The following is a 19284-nucleotide window of genomic DNA, read 5'->3' as shown; positions in this document are numbered from 1 at the left end:
TTTCCCACCTGCCTCCGCCTTTTCCCAGCCAGTCTCCCATCTGGACCTGGCTCGGCTGCCTGTTCCCAATGACAGGCTATCATTTTATACTCAATGTGGTATGAGTCTAAACTGATCTTAAACTTTAGTATCTCTAAGCTGCCACAGCATCACAGACATTAACTGGATACTCCGCTTTGAAGACAAAAAAGTAAAGTAGAATTTATCACTTGAAACATTTTTTTACATAAAGAACCAAGGTATCTGATTAACTTCCATATTGTAAAAATAGATGGCAAAAAGTCTTGGGGAGAGCTTGAAATTGATTTTGAATACTATACACCATTATTTATTCTAGCCTACCTTTTATTTTCCGCATCCCATTTCTGAGTATTTAGAACATGTTCTATTAATGTTTTATATCATTGCTGAATGTTGACTGAAAAACAAGCAAAACTTGTATAAATATATACTCCACCCTTGTAAACAAATGGTATTTCTAAAATCATGCTCTAAAACCAGGAACCAGCCTTTTCAAAACAAAGTTAGAATACTAAGTGGGAGATCAGATAGAGCACACAAAAACATGTGTTTTCATTGCCTTTTCCTAGTAAGACATGAAAAATGCAATTGTTTCTTTCTCCTTAAGCTGAAATATATTTGCCTTCAGCTCCTTTGTGCAATGTTTTAAGCTTTAGGGAAAAAATGGTAGTTTTATTATTTCTTGCATGAATGTTATTATGTGATGATACCAAGAGATAGGTTCCACTTAAATTACATTATTTACAAAAAGTTTTCTCTATATTCTAAAATAAGCTGTGAACTTTAATAAAAGCATTAAACCTGTAATGATTTAATTTAATAGACATTGTAAGTCTATTAGTATAATTTTATCAGATAAAATTGCATTCTTTATTAAGCTCAAAAATAATAAACAGAATTGTCAAAATCATATTATTGTTTCATAGTCTTCATTTTAATAGAATTGAGCACATAAGAAATTATGAAAAGTATTCTTCCTCAAATATCCCTGGATTTGTCCTTTGTTTAACTTTATTGTTGGATTTAATAACAAAGAAATGTGTGCATTTTTCAAAAAAGGTTTGGTATCCCAAGCTCAATTGTGGGAGTTCTCCATGCACATGTACACCTCCTGTCATATACCGGCCAAACAGAAAGGAATTAATTATTTTCTTCTCCAACTGGAGCCATGCTTTGTCCAGATCTAATGTTCATGCCACCCTCAAATGGGAGCTTTTCTCTCATATTCTTTGCTATCTTTCTTAGATAGTATAAATGAAGAACCCAAGAGTGTATTCTTGAGACAGTGTATGTATGCTTTATTTCAATTGGTTTATTCCTCGGAAGTCTCTTGGAAATTAAAATACTGATTACTCTTTAATCCTCAAGTTAAAATATTTACTAGAAATTTATTCTGTGCTGGCACAAATTGTGTCCTTTTTATTGTTGTGGTAATTAGTGTCATCAAAGTAAAGGAATGCTCAGAGTTTAAAGTGTCATTGTCCCTGCTAACTTATAGCTAAGATTTGTGTTAGAACAATTGTGCTAGCTTTACATACATGACAGTAGTGGAATTTTTCCTTCAAATTCCTACTTTAACTTTATGAGCTTTGAGTTGAAATGAAGTATTAAATTAATCTTTGAGAATTTAAAATCCATTTCATAGATTTGAAATATCCTAAATAAAAATGTGCTACCAATCTTTAAAAGCAAACAACAACAGTCAAAGCAAAAACTCACCAGGTTCTTGTGAATCTAAGTTACAATAAAATGGCCGACAACTGAGTAGTGTAGTTCGTCTTGTTTATTTGCAGCAGCATCTGATGTGAGTTGAATTTACACAATTAAGAAGTTACACTGGAACAGAAAATATTAAGGGCCCTTTCTGCAACTTATGACAATGCCCTCCGAGATTGCCAGCAAACTCTTAAAACTCCTAGACACCAGCTCTCTTCTCTTCTGGCTTCCCTCCTAGTCATGTCTTGGCTCCTATCCAGAGCTGACAACCTTCACCCAGGAGCAAAGGGAGATTTGTCTAGAAGAAGAAGGATTTTTGAGTCATCCTAGATTTTCCTATCCAGATGGGCAAGGAGGAGGGGTGGCAATATTGTTGTACATACTTGGGTGATGTCACTGTGGCACATGTGCACTATAACCATTAATTTAGTCATAATGGCTAAGTTCTGATATCCTTATTCAAATATTCCTCCCTTGAAACTTTAATTTAGCAATTCCAAAATTAAAATAGAAATATTGTGCAAATGTGTTCTTAGTTCTTGATGGTAGATTCTGTCACTTCTTCATTGCAACTGAAAACCAGAAAGTTTCACATCTTTGCTAATAAATAAAAGTGCTTAGAGTCCGGGAGGAAAGGAATGGAGAAGTTTGATGTCAAAATCCCTACTCTGGGCACTATGCTAAAGATTTCAGAGCACCACTGACTATATGATAGTTTTTACATACAGTGTATTCCTAGCAAACTGAATTGTGATTATTATGCTTTCAAGGGTTTTCTAAATGCATCAATTTTTGTTCTTTTATGTAAATTCACCTATCTTTACCTATAAAAGACCATTTAGTATTAATACAGAGACTTGAAGGCCCTTGTAATAAGCACAGCTCTAAGATAATACCACATTGGTGAACCATTACTCTTGAACATACACAAGCAATCACATCTTTTTTAATCTTTAAAAAAAAATCATTTCCATGCTCAATTATCTTTTTATGTTCCTACAAATAAGTAGAGACTCATTGTGTTTATTATAAAAAAAAGTTATCTTAGTCAGAAAACAGATGTTGTTCTTTTATAATTTTCCATCCTTATTGTATAGATGATTTCATATATTTGTATAATTTTCACAATTAAGCTGGTTAGCCACATTGCACCAACTTTTGCAAATAGCTGTGCAGAAGGCAGTAAGATCACTGTTCAATGTAACCTCTCTTATGATAACAATATCATTAAATGTTTATTCTTAGCATAAAGCTCGATGAAAGCTTTTTAGATAGATTTTAGTTTATAATTAATAACAGTGATACAAATGTAGAACTTAGAAATACAATACGTAAGATACATGAATGAGTGAACATATCTCTGAGAAATTTTGAAATCAGGCTGTACATGCTACTTTATATTTAGAATTTATTAGTTTTCTTGAGTGAATATAATTAATCACCTGCTTTATAAGTTGTTTTTAAAAAGACCTAAAAGATTGATAAATATTACAACCTTTTAGTGGTTTATTAGTTAACTTTAGGGTTAAATGAAAGAAGGAAATAGCAATGTCCAGTTAGTCATTTAAATACACAGCGCTTCTTTACTGTTAGAGTGGAAATAAGTTCATCTTTACACCTTACAGTTCTACTAATCATATAATTGAGAAGCCCCGAGTTGATATGCCTGAAATCTTGAGTAGGTGAACTCTAACAAACTTAGAATTTAGATACAAAGACTCTGCTTTTTATTTATAAATAAAAGTAAATCTGACCTTTTGATTAAGAAATACTGTCAGTTGCCTTGATAAGCTCTTGCTCATCTGAAGGTCCGTGATATGAGTACTCTTCTCAGTAGAATTTATACTAAAAATGAAATGATAGGCGCCTGCTGGTTAGTATCCAAGATTCTTCCTGATGGGGGAACCACATGGTTTTTCTTCATCTCCCACTTGTTCTCACCCTTTCCTACCAACGCAGCCACGCCCCACCCCCATCCCAACATTGTTCAGTACTCAGCACAATGAATCATTTTCAAGTTGACTCATTGTGAACTGTCTCCCAGCTGTTGGAATGTCTGGCAGACATTTTTGTTTGGGTGAAGAATAACTGGCTGAAACCCAACCTGGATGAGTTTGATATAATAGTCTTTGGCTAAAGAAATATTGAGAGATGTTTCTGGCCTCTGAAGCCCCTGTTATTCCTGGAGTAGTACCATTCCCTGTGGCACAGCACTGAAAGTAAGGAATCAATCTGGATTATTTTCTCACCATTGAGTGAAGAATTGCCATAAGAAAAATAGCCATTTGCTGATTTTGTATGTATTCTATACTTAGTGTGCCCACATAATTGAAAGTTTTTTTAAAGATAAAGAAAACTTTTTTACACTCCTTTTAAGACCAAAGACTAGAGGCTGAACCGTCTTCCACACAATATGCACTCCTCTATGGAGGAGCTTCAAATACTGCCTGAGGTGTGAGCTAACCAACTATTTCAGCAGAATGTTTGGAAACCCAAACTACTGTGCATCCCCTTTGAATCATATAGTATCAGCATACCCTCTTTTAGGTCCACTCTCATCAGTCTTTACAGAGGCACTTAAGAAACAGAAGAACAGCACTAAACCCAGTAATAGTCATGAAGCTTTTGCAAAATGAAAATCTTTATGGTCTCTCCTTTAACAGAAGACATAGCACTGAACAGGCCAGTTTTCTTGGCTGCCTTACATCTCACATTCTTTTCTTCTAAATAGTTTTTAAAGTAATGGATACTACCAGTCTGTAAAATGAGAGTCCCAAAATTGCACAAATAATGATTGGTTTTAACAAATCTGTATCTGTAGAGCAAAAATGTCCTGATGTATTGTTTTACAGGATTATGGTTTTCTAGCTATCACCCTGTCATAAGCTACAAAAAATACCAAATTTCTATTAAGTAAAATAATTGCAATGATTTCGCTTTCTTAGCCATGAATTCGGGGGTGGGGGGGGGACTTTTGAGTCATTACTGTCTAGGAATTGGATTTTCTGTGCTTAGAACCATGTTAATGTATTCTAATCTAGCACCAGTACATTTCCCAAGCTGTCCTGCTTAGCACTGTGGAGTTCGTCTCAAGCTGGGTTCAGGAAGAAGGTGTTGGCCATTGGTCAGTGCTGGTCATAGTTTCTTTGCCATTGCTTCTGCTCTAGAGCCAATGGTAGTATCTGGGAAGGGACACAGCAGACTCCAGAACTAACCATGTTGCAGCCCTTTAGCCAGACTTCTCTCTGTTTCCAATATGTCTAATACGTTTCACCTTGCCTTCAACTCTTTAACATAGAATACCTATATAGATCAAGCCATTCAACTAGGAGACTATTCCATCTGCTTTTCAGACTCTAGTAGCTTTAGCTTTTATTTATGAATATTTCTTATCTCCACTACAGTTTGTATTCAAAATAGTGGTTCTGTATAGATGTTTATTTTGTAATTAATTATGAGTATTCCATTTCTGTGTTTTTCAGAATAGAGCAATTACTACTCGTGTGAGAAATTTGTCAGATACAGTAGTTGGTCTGGAATCTTTTATTGGTTCAGAGAGTGAAACCAACCCATTATATAAAGATTATCATGGTAAGTATCATCTTTCTCATGAACAGAACATGTTCTGAGTGCTTCTTCTGTACCTGAGGGCATACTCCTGGTCTAGTCAGAACATCTGCTGTAACATAGTGGGGATTTTATTGCACCCCACATCTGTTAAATATTTTCCCTTCCTGCTTACTAATTCCATTTCAGCCATTTATTTGTCAAACTAAGATTTCAGATTATAATTGAATGTAGCAAACCCAGGGTCTGAAGTATTGTTGTGCCAATGGCATAGCATTTCTATGAAATCAGTCATATATATCAACCATAGTTGAAATAAGTATATTACATATATCCCTAATTTTAAAAACTAAAATATGAAATGCTTCTGGTCCTAAGCATTTTGAATAATGAATGGTCAACCTGTAACAGCTTAGCAACATTTCTATTATATGTATAAAAGTTTATACTTTAAAAGCTAGCTGTGTCATAAGGTGCATCCTGGACTAAGATGTAGCTCAGTGGTAGAACATTTGCCTGATATGCACAAGGCCATGGGTTCAATCCCGGCACTAGCACCTTAAGTGGGGTGGGTGGGGGGAGTTACATACTACTTTGTCACACTGACATAAACCCAGAAGAAGTGACTTAGCATTTTACTACATTACAGTTTTGTTTTATTTGCTTTTGATACTAGAGATTAAACCTCTGATCTTGTGCATTCTAAGTATAGATTCTACCATTCAAGACTATTCTCAATCCTCTTTTTTAAAACTTTAAAAATACTTTGGTCATTTGGCTGATTGAAAATTTTTTAAGAAATCTTTTTTTTTTTCTCATAAGGATTTGACTAGTAGAAGGTTAGTATTTATGTGCATCTTAGGTCTAAACTCAATACAAAGTGTTATAAATAACACCTTTACCAATTATGTATTCTAAATAAATGTAACTAATAGACTAAAGATTTACCAACTTGCTTTAAGTTTGCTACCTTTGTGACAACAAGGCAGTTAGTTTGCTAACAGGTAAGACTCTGTAAGAAGGCATGGAGGTGCTTTGTATAATTGATAGTGCTCTAGAAGTCGGCCTTTAGAACAACGATGAAACGACCTAAGCTAACAAGTCTTCTGTTTAATGCTGCACAACTGTAAGTTGTGAGCCACAGCTACAGTAAAACAGTGGGCCTCGTGATTGCTTACCTCTCTAAATGCGCAGAGCAGATATGTCCAGGTTAACCCTATGTCAGATTTATTTGATACATCATTTTTCACTATGATGAGAAGAGGTCTAAACTAATTTGGCTATTGTTGTGTATCACTATTATATTTTCTTTTTAAAAAATCCATTCAGATGCTAACCTTAGTAAGTTATATTACCATTTATAGCCATTCATTTATAAACTTACTGATATTCTACGTATATTTTGGTTAAAACATTTCAAAGGTTGAACTGTCATTCTTTGTGCTAAAATCTCTGAATTAGTAAATTATTCTCCATGTATAAGAGTAATTCTGATTATTTGTAAGTTTTCTATTAATGAGAAGAACCTTAAAATAATTAATGAATTATATAAGGCTTTCTAACTTAATAATTACCTAACAAGCACATATACTATAAGGGTAAATGAGAAATGTGCTGTCCTTATCTCTGTTAAGTGTATTTTACTAAGTAAGTATGTATGAGATATTTTAGTTGTTAAGAGCTTAATGAGTTGTTAACAGTCTTAATGAGAAGTAGGAGGTAAATATGATCAAAATACATTCAATGAAATTCTCAAATAATTTATTATAATAGTATATTTAAAATATAGGCATTCTTATTTTAATGAATTATTTTGAAGAAGTTGTTTGTAACAGTGAAGTTACTTGAAGGCTTACATTGTAAATCTAAACTTATACATACATTAGTGACCATCCATGTACACACACATAAGCAAGCAGTTCTGTAAGTAAGGTTTGTCTGCTCTAATCTGAAATTTGCTATCTCATATTCCATGTTCAGGGATCAGTATCCCTGAGATGGTATTTTTAAATATGAGCTGAGTCAGGCAAAAAGATGCACTGAAGAACCTTCCATGTCTTCATCTGTGGGAACTGACCCCTAGTTTAGTCAGAAACTACACAAAAGCCTTCCAGTGCCTTGTCAGGAAAGATTAGCAAGTGTTTCTGCTGACGAGGCCTCGAGCTCACGGTTTACCTAGTGTTGCTGCAGAGCTTCTAATGGCCACATAAGGGCCTAACGTGCCATAAAAATCAGTGTTTCCGGATGGCATACAGGCTAATGTTTGATTTTAGACTGTGCTGAAATATAGTTTTCTTCAATGTACAAAATGAAATACTTATTATTGGTGTTTTGCAGGTTATCAGTAACCCAAGAGCCTTGTTTTGCTGGCTGCTTACTGGTGCATTTAATAAAATAAAGATCGCTCAGTGGTGCTGTGGGCAGCATGCAAGGTGATAGCCATATTTGCTTACTGTAAATACGAAAGAAAATCACACGCAGACCGGCTGTAGTTTTGACAAGTATTAAGATCCCTCTTTACATCTGTACTCCTGAACCAAAGTGCAATTAGTTTTCCTCGCTCAAGGATTTCTGTTTATCTTATTCTGCTTGATTACTTGAGTATAATCACACCATTTGCTTCACTGCTCCTGGTAGTCAGCTCCAGTTTTAAAGGGAGGATGCTTGTGTGTAAATTTACAGATGCTGCTGTAAGACTCTTTAATTTAGGCCTCTGATGACAGCACTTAAGGCCTTTTCTTTTAACTTCCTTTCCATGAGGTTTGATCCATATACGGAAGATTCCGCGGCTTAATAACTTGACTTGTGATGAATCGGTTGTCAAAGACTTAGCTTTTAAGTTAAAAAGGAAGCTGTTCACCATTGAGGTAAGAGAATTTTTACGTTTTAGTTTACTGTCTTACCCTCGCCCCTGCTTTTCACTCTAATAAAACGTCTAAGACACATTTCAGGCTACAAATTAAGTACTTTTGTTATAACAGACTGATTTTTGTTATGTTTTCCTCCATTTTAATCATGTTATTCAAGTACAGCAAAAAAATGTTTTAATAGCTATTAAAAATAAGCTCCAAACTCAAATGATAAATACAATGTGTATCTCCAAGGCTTTCAAAAGCATTTAATTAAATGTTAATGAGCTGTGCTTACTGTGTGTGGACTATGAATGCTACCCACAACTGTGTTTGGATAAGAAGAGAAGTTTCATCCCTACCTCCTAAAGGTTTTTCCGTTGTTTGTTTTGTTTTTAGTATTAAGGAGATTACAATTCAATCTTAAACTGTTGAATTAAAGTGTGAGTTACACTGCTGGCTGTAAGTAAATTTTCTACATGTAGATTTTGTGACCTTTCTGCAAGCAGGAGGACAGGAAGCGATACAAAAGAGTTATTTCAGCTTAATCTTGCTAAAGAGCAAATGAATGTGGAACTATTAAGCAATTAGGCTTGATATATTTATTAACGAAGTAAATGTTCAGAGAGATGGCATTTGGGTGGTTGATAGTTATCAGTATAGTTGGTGCAATTTTTTTAACAAAGACATAAAACAGCCAAACTGCCTTGACAAACCATTTTGTTTAATCTCTTTTCAAATGAAAAGCTCTTAAGCAGGCCACTTGTCTTAACTGCTTGAAACCATAAAAAGAGAGAATTACCACCAATAAATTAGCATATTTTTAACTTCAACACCAAATGATGGTCAATGTGGCTTGGCACTGCTTTGGTGTTTGGGACTTCACCCTTAAAGTGACCACTTTGGCCCTTCTTTGACCCTCTGCCCTCTTTAAGCTGGCCACTTGATAAGGTAACTTAATGGCTCTCTCTCTCTTTTTCTGTCCCTTCACATTTACAAGTAGCACTAACCTATAAATCATCATAAGGGTCCTATCCTGTGACAAATTAATGTGCCCTCCTCCTAATTAATGGTCATCAATGTCCTTAATTATCTAATCCTATTGAAAGCAGTTAATAGTTAATCAGGCAGCCAGTTCTTCTGGCAGGTCATCTCTGCAGGAGTGTTAGGAGTTCCTCATCTGGGGAGAACTCTGTTCAAAAGCCACTTCAAGCCCGAAAAGGGTGTGGAGGAACAGTGAGTCTTGAGCTAATTTGCCTTACTTCTCAAAGAAAACCATTGAAATGGAACCCAAGACTGTAACTGGGCCAACATTGTCTCAGCTTTTCTGATGGAATACTAAGTGACTTACTATCTTAAACATTTAGAGAACTGGGTTATAGCTTATTGTCTGACAAAAGTATACTTGCTTTTTTAAGTTGAATTTATGTTTCAAATGAAAGATATAATTTTTTTTCTCCATGTGATATTCTTCCCAATAATTTTTAAAGCATGTCTAAGGTATCATTTCTATTATGTACAAATTAAGCAAGGAGAATTCCTCAATGGGAAAGTTATTGTACCCAAAGTAAGATAATCATGTGAATCCTGTTTATGATATTGCTCACAGTGTCTTATGGGGATCATAAAAGGGGGAAATACATGACCTGCTTAATGTTAAGTGAGACTACTCCCCTTGAATAGCTGTAGGTTCTAAATGAGAGCATTGATTAGCCACACAGGCTTCTTGCTTCTGCACAAAACTAAAAGAAACAAAATTGTCATCTTGTGGTTTGGAAGCAGTATTTGAAAACAAAATGAAAATAAACAGTCACCCTTTAAAGAAGTTAATATTCAGTATAGTCAATTAAATCCTTGTCACTTTGGTTTGATCTAGTCAGTAAAGATTTGGGAGTTTATAAAATAAAAATTCAGGTAAAAGCAATTTTAAATAACCAACCTAATAGAAATACATAAATCTTGTTTATTTGTTCTTTTGGTTTTTCAAGACAGGGTTTCTCTATCTATCAGCCCTGGCTGTCCTAGAACTCACTCTGTAGACCAGGTGGCCTCAAACTCACAGAGTTCCGCCTGCCTCTGCCTCCCATGTGCTAGGATTAAAGGAGTGCGCTGCCACACTGGGCCATAAATCTTTTTAATGTTCTGACATTTTTTTAAAAATAAAATGCAAGCTCTACTCCTTGAAAAGTCTGAGGTGGGAATGCTCTGGGGCTTGAACTGGGGTGTTATTATCAGAAGAAAAACCTAGCTTGGTGGGTAAAGCACAAGGAACTTGTGATTCTGTGCAGGCAGACTTACTACAATTTGGGATGGACCTGAAGTCCCATGAGTCACTGATGAGGGGTGGATGGAGACAAGAAGCAAAGGCAGTGTGGGATAGAGCAGGTGCTATTAAAGCCTAGTTAGCCACTGGTCTTTGTGCATGACAGGAGGGGCAACACAGTACTTTCCAACTGTAAGTGACTCAGAGACAGAATGGTGTTTTCTCCTCCTTGGAGTACATATTGATTGGTTTGATTCGGAAGAAAGCATTTATCACAATAGATTCATATAATTCTCTGTAAATATAAAGCTGCTAAAGTTAGACCTTAAGAAAAGCACAGCAGAGTTCTATCTCCAGTGCTGCCACTGAAGCCCTGAGTGACGACACTGTTAACTAAAGTAGCTATCTGCCATGTCCTCAGCAGATGGGTGGATGTGCTGGAATGTATCCTGTAGAAAGGGGTTACGGATGGAGTCTTTAAATGGCCTAAGTGATACAGCAGCTGTACGTACCACGTAAGGTCCACTTTAGGATTTCTAACTCTGTAGTAGCCTCACCACTGAGCTGAACTGACTGCCTAAACTTATGATCTTTTAAGTGTGGCAGTTTGTCTTCTTTGATAATGTTGGTATTATCATTAACTAACTTTTCCTTATAATTATGATGCTCTTATAATGCATACTCAAGTAAATCTGGTGGGATTTGAGGTGTGGCTGCATGGAATTTGGTGATATCATAGTAACAGCATTTTACTTAAATGTAATACCATTTTGATTTTGTATTTTCAGCTTTCACATTCTACTAATTGAATTTCCTAACAAGTGATAATATATCATTACATTAGTTGCAGCATCTATAAAATTATTACAAAAAGTTTCCTCCTTATGGGACAGTTTTTCAGCTCTAAGCATTCAAGTTTCTAGATTCAAGTTGGGAAGTGTGACAATTGATTTGTGCTGAAATTCACAGAAGGTACATCCTGTAACTACAAATGTTCAGTAAAAAGGAGAAGGACAATTATGGAGGGTTGAACTGGTCCAAAGGTCACAATCAACATAATTAGTGTATCTGAGTCTTATAGACTAAGTATTGAGAGCAGACTCTGTCAAAACAAACCAAAATTATTCAAGATTAACTTGTGTTACTTGGAATCCAGTTCAGAATATGAGCCCTCAAATACTCTCACAAAACAATTGGCCAACCAGTTATTATAAACTAGCTATTCTTAGTGTACTTAGTAAATAGATTCATTCTTACCTATTAATACCAAAAATTGCATGTGCTATTGGTAGAAATTAGCCTAATAATAGTATTATAATAGAGCTTGATGTAACTTTATAGAATTATCTGAAATGTTTACATTTTGCAAACTATGAAGTCCCACACACTACTAATCACTGTGATAGCATTAACAGTTCAGAATTTTGCATGGTATCATCAGCTCTAGATTTACTTCTCCACATTTATTTTCTATGGTCTTTTCAGTTTTTTAATGAGAAATAGAACGGTGAAATATGTTTAATATACCAAAAGATGAAGAGAGAAAAGGGAAACTTGCCTATCAGTTCGCAGTGATCTTACAGAAATAATCAATTCATAAATATCCAACTTGGAAACCTTATTAAATTGTAGTGTCATGGGCCATATAGTCTAATTAATGTAAGTTTTCTGATAATACTGTCCTTGATAAATATTCATTACTGTTTAAGTTAGCTTGTATTCATAGGTATACCAAAACTAAACTATTAACTATAGGTGTCTATTCATCTGAATGTAGTCACTGTCAAAAGTTAACCCAACGGTAGGGAGTGGCACAGTAGATAAGATGCCTGCTGCATAAGCTTGAGGACCTAAATATCGCCAGTCACATGTAAAAGCCAGATGTGGCCATACATGCAGCCCCAACACTGGGACGACAGAGACAGACCAATCCAGCCCTGAGGCTCACTGGCCAGCCAGTCTTGCCAAAAGTGAGAGCTTCAGGTTCATTGAGGGACCTTGTCTCAAAACATAAGGAGGTGAAGAAATAGAGGAATATGCCTATTGTTACCACCTGGCCTCCATGTTCTCATGCAAGGTGAATATACCTACAAGTGCATTGCATGCCTGCTCACATGCGGAAGTTCATTCTCTCTCTCTCTCTCTCTCTCTCTCTCTCTCTCTCTCTCTCTCTCTCTCTCTCTCTCTCTCTCACACACACACACACACACACACACACACACAGGTACATGCATACACACAAACAACAAAAATTGACAATAGAATGTCATTTTTTATGTTCACATTTTAAATGTACAACACAGATATTTTCACTTTAATTCTTTAGTCATATAGGCATAGAAGAGTGTCACAGAATCTCTAGAAATGGTTTAATTCTTACTATATATATTTTACATTGCCATAATGAACCTATCAAAAGTGCATACCACCTTAAGGGGAACAAAGTTGTGAGACTCTGTCTAATCCTATTTCTTCCAACTTTGGAATCTTAATTAGAAGAGATGGGGGGGACATCATTTAACTAAATTATTGTCGTGAATCTGTAGCAAAAGGTCTAATCCTCAATTGGGCCAATTAGTGAAGCCCGTAGTTAGCTAGGCTGCAGCGAACAGTCTGATTAGACCTGACACCGGCCTAGTTCCCACTGTGGTTGTGCCAGGTATGATGGTCAGACTTCAAAGAGCCAGAGGCATCAGCAGGGCAAGGTTTGGAGGCCAGCTTAGGTCCGGTAGTTAATCTCTCTGCTAAAACCACAGCGGCTCTCACACAAAACAAGCTTACACGACACAATCATGCGGTATTAAAGTTAGAGTTGAGTCATGCCAATTTGCCTTTGATTTTTTGATGATTGACCAAAGATGGCTACATGATTAGACATATGCTAAAAGTACACTGATTAGATAATTTCCCAAAATATTTGAAGTATTTTCTGACTTCCTATATAAATGTTGTGAAACCTTATCCCTTTTGATCAAATCTTAAGTGAAATGGTGCTATGTTGAGGAGTAATTGGTATTTCTTCCTGGCAGCTTGAATACCAAACTTTTCACTTAGTGCTTCAGCTAAGTTTCTTTACATTAATAATTCCTTAAGGAAAATGTAAAAGGAAATTGTTCCTAAGTGGTAAGCTTTTTAAAAGTCTATTAAGCATGTTGAAAGGGAAAAACATTTTTCCCTTAGTCATTTATGTTCGCTGACAATTTTTCTAAAATTTCCTTATAATTGTTTTCCACTTACACATTAAGTAAAGTGCCCTTTCTAGGATGGGATTGTGTAAGTGTTCTTTCCTCTATGTTCAGATTTGTTGGAATATTGCAGTAATAGTGACATGTTTCCATTCTGAGAAAAGCCTAAGGCTGCTTTAGTATTATTCCAAATGATTGAAACTGCCATCTTGCTGACTTTCCCTCGGGCAGCATGAAGCCTGTTTGCTTTTGTGTTCATCTCACATGCTTCCTGGGAGTTTGGCTGGCAGAACATTATTGCTTCATTTGGCAAGGTAAAGTCAGTTCCTGCTTGACTATTCGATGTCTTCAAGTCTCTGTGTGCTTATCAATACCGTGGCTATTAAATTTATAATTACTCATAAGAAATGAATCCTATTTTTAATGTCTCAAAATATATCTTTATTGTAAACAAGTTTATATAAAGCTCTTTATTTGCAAATTCAGCCCAGAATCTACTGTTTTATATGGTACCTTGTTTTGGGCCGTACTTGGGATCAAACCCAGGGCCTTGCACATGCTAGGCAAGCATAATTCCCAGACCCTCGTGCTATTTCTTATATTTATTCATAACTATGTTTTATGAAAGAAATTTGAGCATGATTTTTTTGATGATTTCACAAAGCCAAATTCACATATTTTAAAGCCTGTTAGCACTACTCAGTGGTGAGTCATAAAGACCCCCCAGTGCATATGGTCCAGCTATCTCCTCTTTGAGATCATGCTGGAACAAAGAGCGCTGTCTAAAGCTGCAAAAAGACAAAACCTCTTCTCCTTCCTCAAGTTTCTACAGGCATGGATTCTGTACTTTGGCTCCACAAAAATTATATTCAGTACTTTAAGGAGTTTTTTAAAGCCGTCACAGAACTGCGGGAGCAGAATTTCCCCGTTTACACAATAGCTCTGAAACCCTTCCTCCCACAGTGTGTCTGTCATTTACGTGTCAGAGGAAGACAGACAACGAAAACAAGTGATGGCAAACCACACCTGGCCTAGTTCCCTGCAAGGTGTGTGATTAAATTTCTAGAGCACAAGAACATATATTCTACTAGTGTGTCCTCCAGTGTGCCTCTGACACTCATGCTTAATAACCATGGTCTCTATGAGCTTGTGGCACAGGGGAATTTGTCCCCAAACTGTACTAATTAGTCATTGCCTCGGTATTCTTGCACAGCAGATGTCAAAATGTTCAACCTTCCAGTCCTTTCGAGGTCCTTTCACATCATTTGACTATGGGGATAGCCATTTTTTTTCCTTCTGTGAGAACCTTCACTGGCCTGTTGGAAATGTGAAGTTATTTGCAAACACATATCCTATTTTAATTTTATTTTATAACTGCTTGCCAGCTCCTTTATTTAGTTCCTCAATTTACCACTAAAATCTTAGGTCCCCAGAAGTAAGGACAGAGTGTGTCTTGTTCACAACTAAGTTCTCAACTTACATATTTATTAGTTCCATAAATACTTGTTAAATGTTAAATTGCTATTTTTAAAGCAACTTGGAAACAAGATTTTAGAAGCATGTATTTGATACATTGATTCCAGGCATTGTTTATGAGTTTACATACAGCGCCTTATTTAATTGCTGTTTAGCCTCACAGGGCTCTTGCACATGCACTAGTGTACACGTCTTGGGTAAAAAGATAAAGGATATGGAGAGCTTCATAACCTTCCCCAAGCCACACTCTTGCGGTTATTCATAGTAACTCTTCTGCCTCCGTGTGCAGAATTACACTGGAAAGCTATCCGGCTTAGCAACTCTGATAATTGATATTTTTTTAAAACAAAAACAGAAAACAATTTTTGTTAAGTGTTTCTGGTTTCTGGCAGAAACACAAGTGTTTCACAGTATTGTTTAATAGACCTTGTAAGCGTCAAGTTCCAATATTTTATCGGTGAGTACATTTATAGTTCAGAGAGTGTAAGCAACTTATCTTGTCCCAAGTTAGAAAGGCCATAAGTGGCAATAGTGACAAATCAACCTGTCTCTTTTATTCCAAAGCCTGTGTCTGCTGTGCCCCAACTGGTATAGTCCACATCTTCAGGAAGACTGTATTTTCAATGTAATAATCAATCATTGTACAGCTCTGGCACACAGTCAGAAAGCTCTTGTCAAAGAATTCTCCAATAAGAAATGCACTTTAAGAACCCATCAAAAGTATAAAAATGCATGTTATAACATACACAGATTTGAGAATACACATATTTTAATATTCAACTTAAAATTCCTTTTTCCATAGTAATCACTCCTAATGATTTTACGAAAAACATTATGAAATTGGGTTGCATTGATCTTATCTTCTCCCATATGGAAAGTGAGCTATTTTATATATAATTATGGTGAAAACATTGTTATTTCTTTCCTTTTTTACTTTTTCTGGTATCTGATGTATAGTACATTTTTGGAAAAATTATCTATAAAACACTATTTTTTAAGGGTGTTAATATCTAAATTCTACATTTCTTTGTATTCTATATATGATTCCCTATTTTAACAAACTATTTTGATATAATTCAAAAGTATGTTAAATTTAATTACATTGGATTATATTTAAGTTCTGTATTTGATGCTCCAAAGAAAATATATGAAATTAATTTAGAAAAACTTAAAATACAAAAACATATTAACTACTTAAGAGCAAATTAGTTGTAATTAGCTGAGGTTCTAAGCCAGATAGCTTTCCAGTGTAATTCTGCACAGGGAGGCAGAAGAGTTACTATGAATAACCGCAAGAGTGTGGCTTGGAGAAGGTTATGAAGCTCTCCATATCCTTTATCTTTTTACCCAAGACGTGTACACTAGTGCATGTGCAAGAGCCCTGTGAGGCTAAACAGCAATTAAATAAGGCGCTGTATGTAAACTCATAAACAATGCCTGGAATCAATGTATCAAATACATGCTTCTAAAATCTTGTTTCCAAGTTCCTTTAAAAATACTAATTTGCTCATAATTATTTAACATGTTTTTGTATTTTGTGTTTTTCTAAATTATTTTTTTTGTGATATATATTTTTTATTTTACAATACCATTCAGTTCTACATACCAGCCATGGGTTCCCCTGTTCTCCCCCCTCCCACGCCCTCCCCATACCCCCAGCTAAATTATTTTTAAGTGTTATCTTTGGCACATCAAATACTATCCTGTGAGATAATTAAAACATGTGTAACTCGTGAGTTAATTAAGGATATACCAAATTCAGTTTTTCAGATCACCAATTTTTAACCTCACCTTTCAAGATTACAAACAAAGTTCTAATGAAAGTTTGACTGGTTGTTTATTTAAAGCTACTCTTTTGCAAATTTTTCTTGAGGTTATTTTAATATTGTCTTCAAGTACAATTAAGCAATGAATCCTATGATGGCAAAATATTAATCTCTATGATTAACTAATATTACTAAAAATTTATGACATTGAAAAATATGAAGACATTTGCCTTCACTAAGAAAACATGATATTAGCTGGACATAGTGGGGACACCTTCAATCCCAGCCCTCAGGAAGCAGGCAAAGCTCTGTGAGTTCAAATTTAGATAAACCTCATAATAAAGATTGTAGGTGCAGTTAGATTTCAGTTGTACATATATTATAATAATGTTCTATAATTAATGAACTCCATACACTGACATTTTAATAAATTAAGACTTAAGGGTAAAAGTAAAATTAATGATAAAACATATTTTTTCTTTGTAGTAATTTTAACATACTTAAATTTAACATATAAAAGATATTTGTGAGGTAAAGTCATTTTTTAGCTTCAAAAAAATTAAATTGTAGAGACTGAAAACTTAGTTCAGTGATAGTATGCTTACCTGTACCCAGAACAGCCATTAAAATATCAAATTATAAGGCTAGACCAATAAATTCGTTTAGCCCCTCTTGGCTTCTTCCCTCTGTACTTGGCCATTCAGACACACAGCAACCATCCAGGAGATGGGAAGCAGAAAGAGATGTATGTGTGCTATCATAACCAACAACTAGGCCTGCAGAAGCGGCTTAGTGTTGAAGAGCTCTGCCTGCTCTTCCAGAGGGCCCAGGGTCCATTTCTGTCTGTAACCCCAGTTCCAGGGATCTGACAACTTCTTCTGGCCTCCATGGGCATCAAGTGTGCACATGATGCACAGACACACATGCAGGCAAGCACCCATACGCATAAAATAATAACAATAAACTTAAAATGTTTTTTAAAACAAGATTAAATTTCTAATTCATACCAAAAAAAGATCTTCTAGGTTAAGAAAAAATTTTAAGTTAGACATGATGGTATACGTATATAATTCCAATACACCTGTAATTCAGGAGGCTAAGACAAAAGGATTATGTTTGAGGCTAGCCTGAGCTACATAAGGTAACACAACAAACAGATCAAACAAAGTAGTTTCCCATAGTTTGGGTTAAAAATCAAATACATAATAACAAAATACCCTTTAAACCCATGTAGACCTGATTGACTATGAACTTCTAAGGCTGGTTGTAAAGTGGAATGAGCCCGTGTCCACACTGATTTTCTCTGCTTGTTATCTGACCCTCGGTTTCCACTCTGCACTGTCCTGTCTTTGCTGCCACACTTCAGTGTAGTGAAAACATCGGGTATTTCTTCAGTTCCTCTTACAAAGTGTTTAAGCTTTGAGAACATGTGACTTTTTTAGGGGTATAATAAGTGCTACAAACTTAAGTCTGTCTGATTCTTCATCTTCACCACCTCTTCCCAGTTCGATACCTAATTGTGTTGGTGCTCAATAAATACTGAGTGAATGGATGGGTGAGTAAATGCCCTCCTGACACTTTTCTCTATAGCAGTTTCAGCATTACAGACATTACAGACTCTGGGATGGTCTAGATACCAGCACACTTTTCTTGGATAGTTAATAGCCTCTAAGGTTTTGCATAAGCAAAGCAACTTTCAACACATAGCAGGTAATATAATGAGTTGTTGTCAGTGAAATGAAGTAGAACTATGCTCGAAATACCAGTAGTCAATGAAGAAGAAGTTTTTAATTAACAATGCATAATTGATATACTTATCTGAATGACTGTTTCATTATGGTCATCTTGTTAACTGTGAAATTTATTTGGATGCTTCATCTTGAAAGATGTAGGCATGGTGGTGCACACCTTTAATCCCAGCACTCGGAAGGAAGGCAAAAGCAGGCAGATCTCTTCTGAGTTCAAGGCCAGACTGGTCTACATAGCAAATTCCAAGCCAGCCAGAGCTAGAAATGGAAAAAAAAAAAAAAAACAGATTTAATAATACCTTTTTCAAATTCACAAAGGTCAGTTATGAATTTCCAATCCAGTTCCTTATGTGAGCTGCTAGATTTAGTCTATATTGCAAAACAAAATGGTAATCATTTGTAATTCCTTCATTTCAAGACCTGTTCTTTCCAGCCTACTTTGACCCATTAGTTCCCTGTTGATAGTCCTAGTTTTATGTGCAAATATGGTCCAATTTTATTGTCTATGTTTTCCGGGCTTTTAAAAGAAAAAAAAATGTAGATTTGTGGAACTCGTGACATACTGGGTGAGATGATTATATAAAATGGAATTAGAATACAACATTTTAAATATTCTGCAGTTTTCATGTGCTTTTATGGTATAGTAACTCATATCACATCCATAATGTGGGAATCTGTAACTATCTTTCAAAG

At 35.5% G+C, this 19284-nt stretch overlaps 1 protein-coding gene across 4 annotated transcripts in view; it reads left to right on the top strand.

The window, feature by feature from the left end:
• The window catches only part of Elp4 (elongator acetyltransferase complex subunit 4), a 196543-nt gene that overhangs the window by 84780 nt on the left and 92479 nt on the right, over positions 1-19284 (top strand). For 3 of the 4 annotated variants that reach the window (XR_005091368.1, XM_028877860.2, XM_028877862.2), the window contains exons 8-9: positions 5220-5328; positions 8065-8171. Coding sequence is in view for 3 of the 4 variants with exons in the window: in XM_028877860.2 (XP_028733693.1) it covers positions 5220-5328; positions 8065-8171 (216 nt within the window). In the remaining variant the exon portion in view is untranslated. Of the gene's footprint in view, positions 1-5219; positions 5329-8064; positions 8172-13832; positions 15980-19284 lie in introns of those variants that run through there. The other variant, XM_037205078.1, reaches the window with a different exon arrangement.

The sequence above is a fragment of the Peromyscus leucopus genome, chromosome 4, assembly GCF_004664715.2.
Source record: "Peromyscus leucopus breed LL Stock chromosome 4, UCI_PerLeu_2.1, whole genome shotgun sequence".
In the NCBI taxonomy this organism is placed as follows: domain Eukaryota; kingdom Metazoa; phylum Chordata; class Mammalia; order Rodentia; family Cricetidae; genus Peromyscus; species Peromyscus leucopus.
This window is presented reverse-complemented; position numbering and strand designations above follow the sequence as displayed.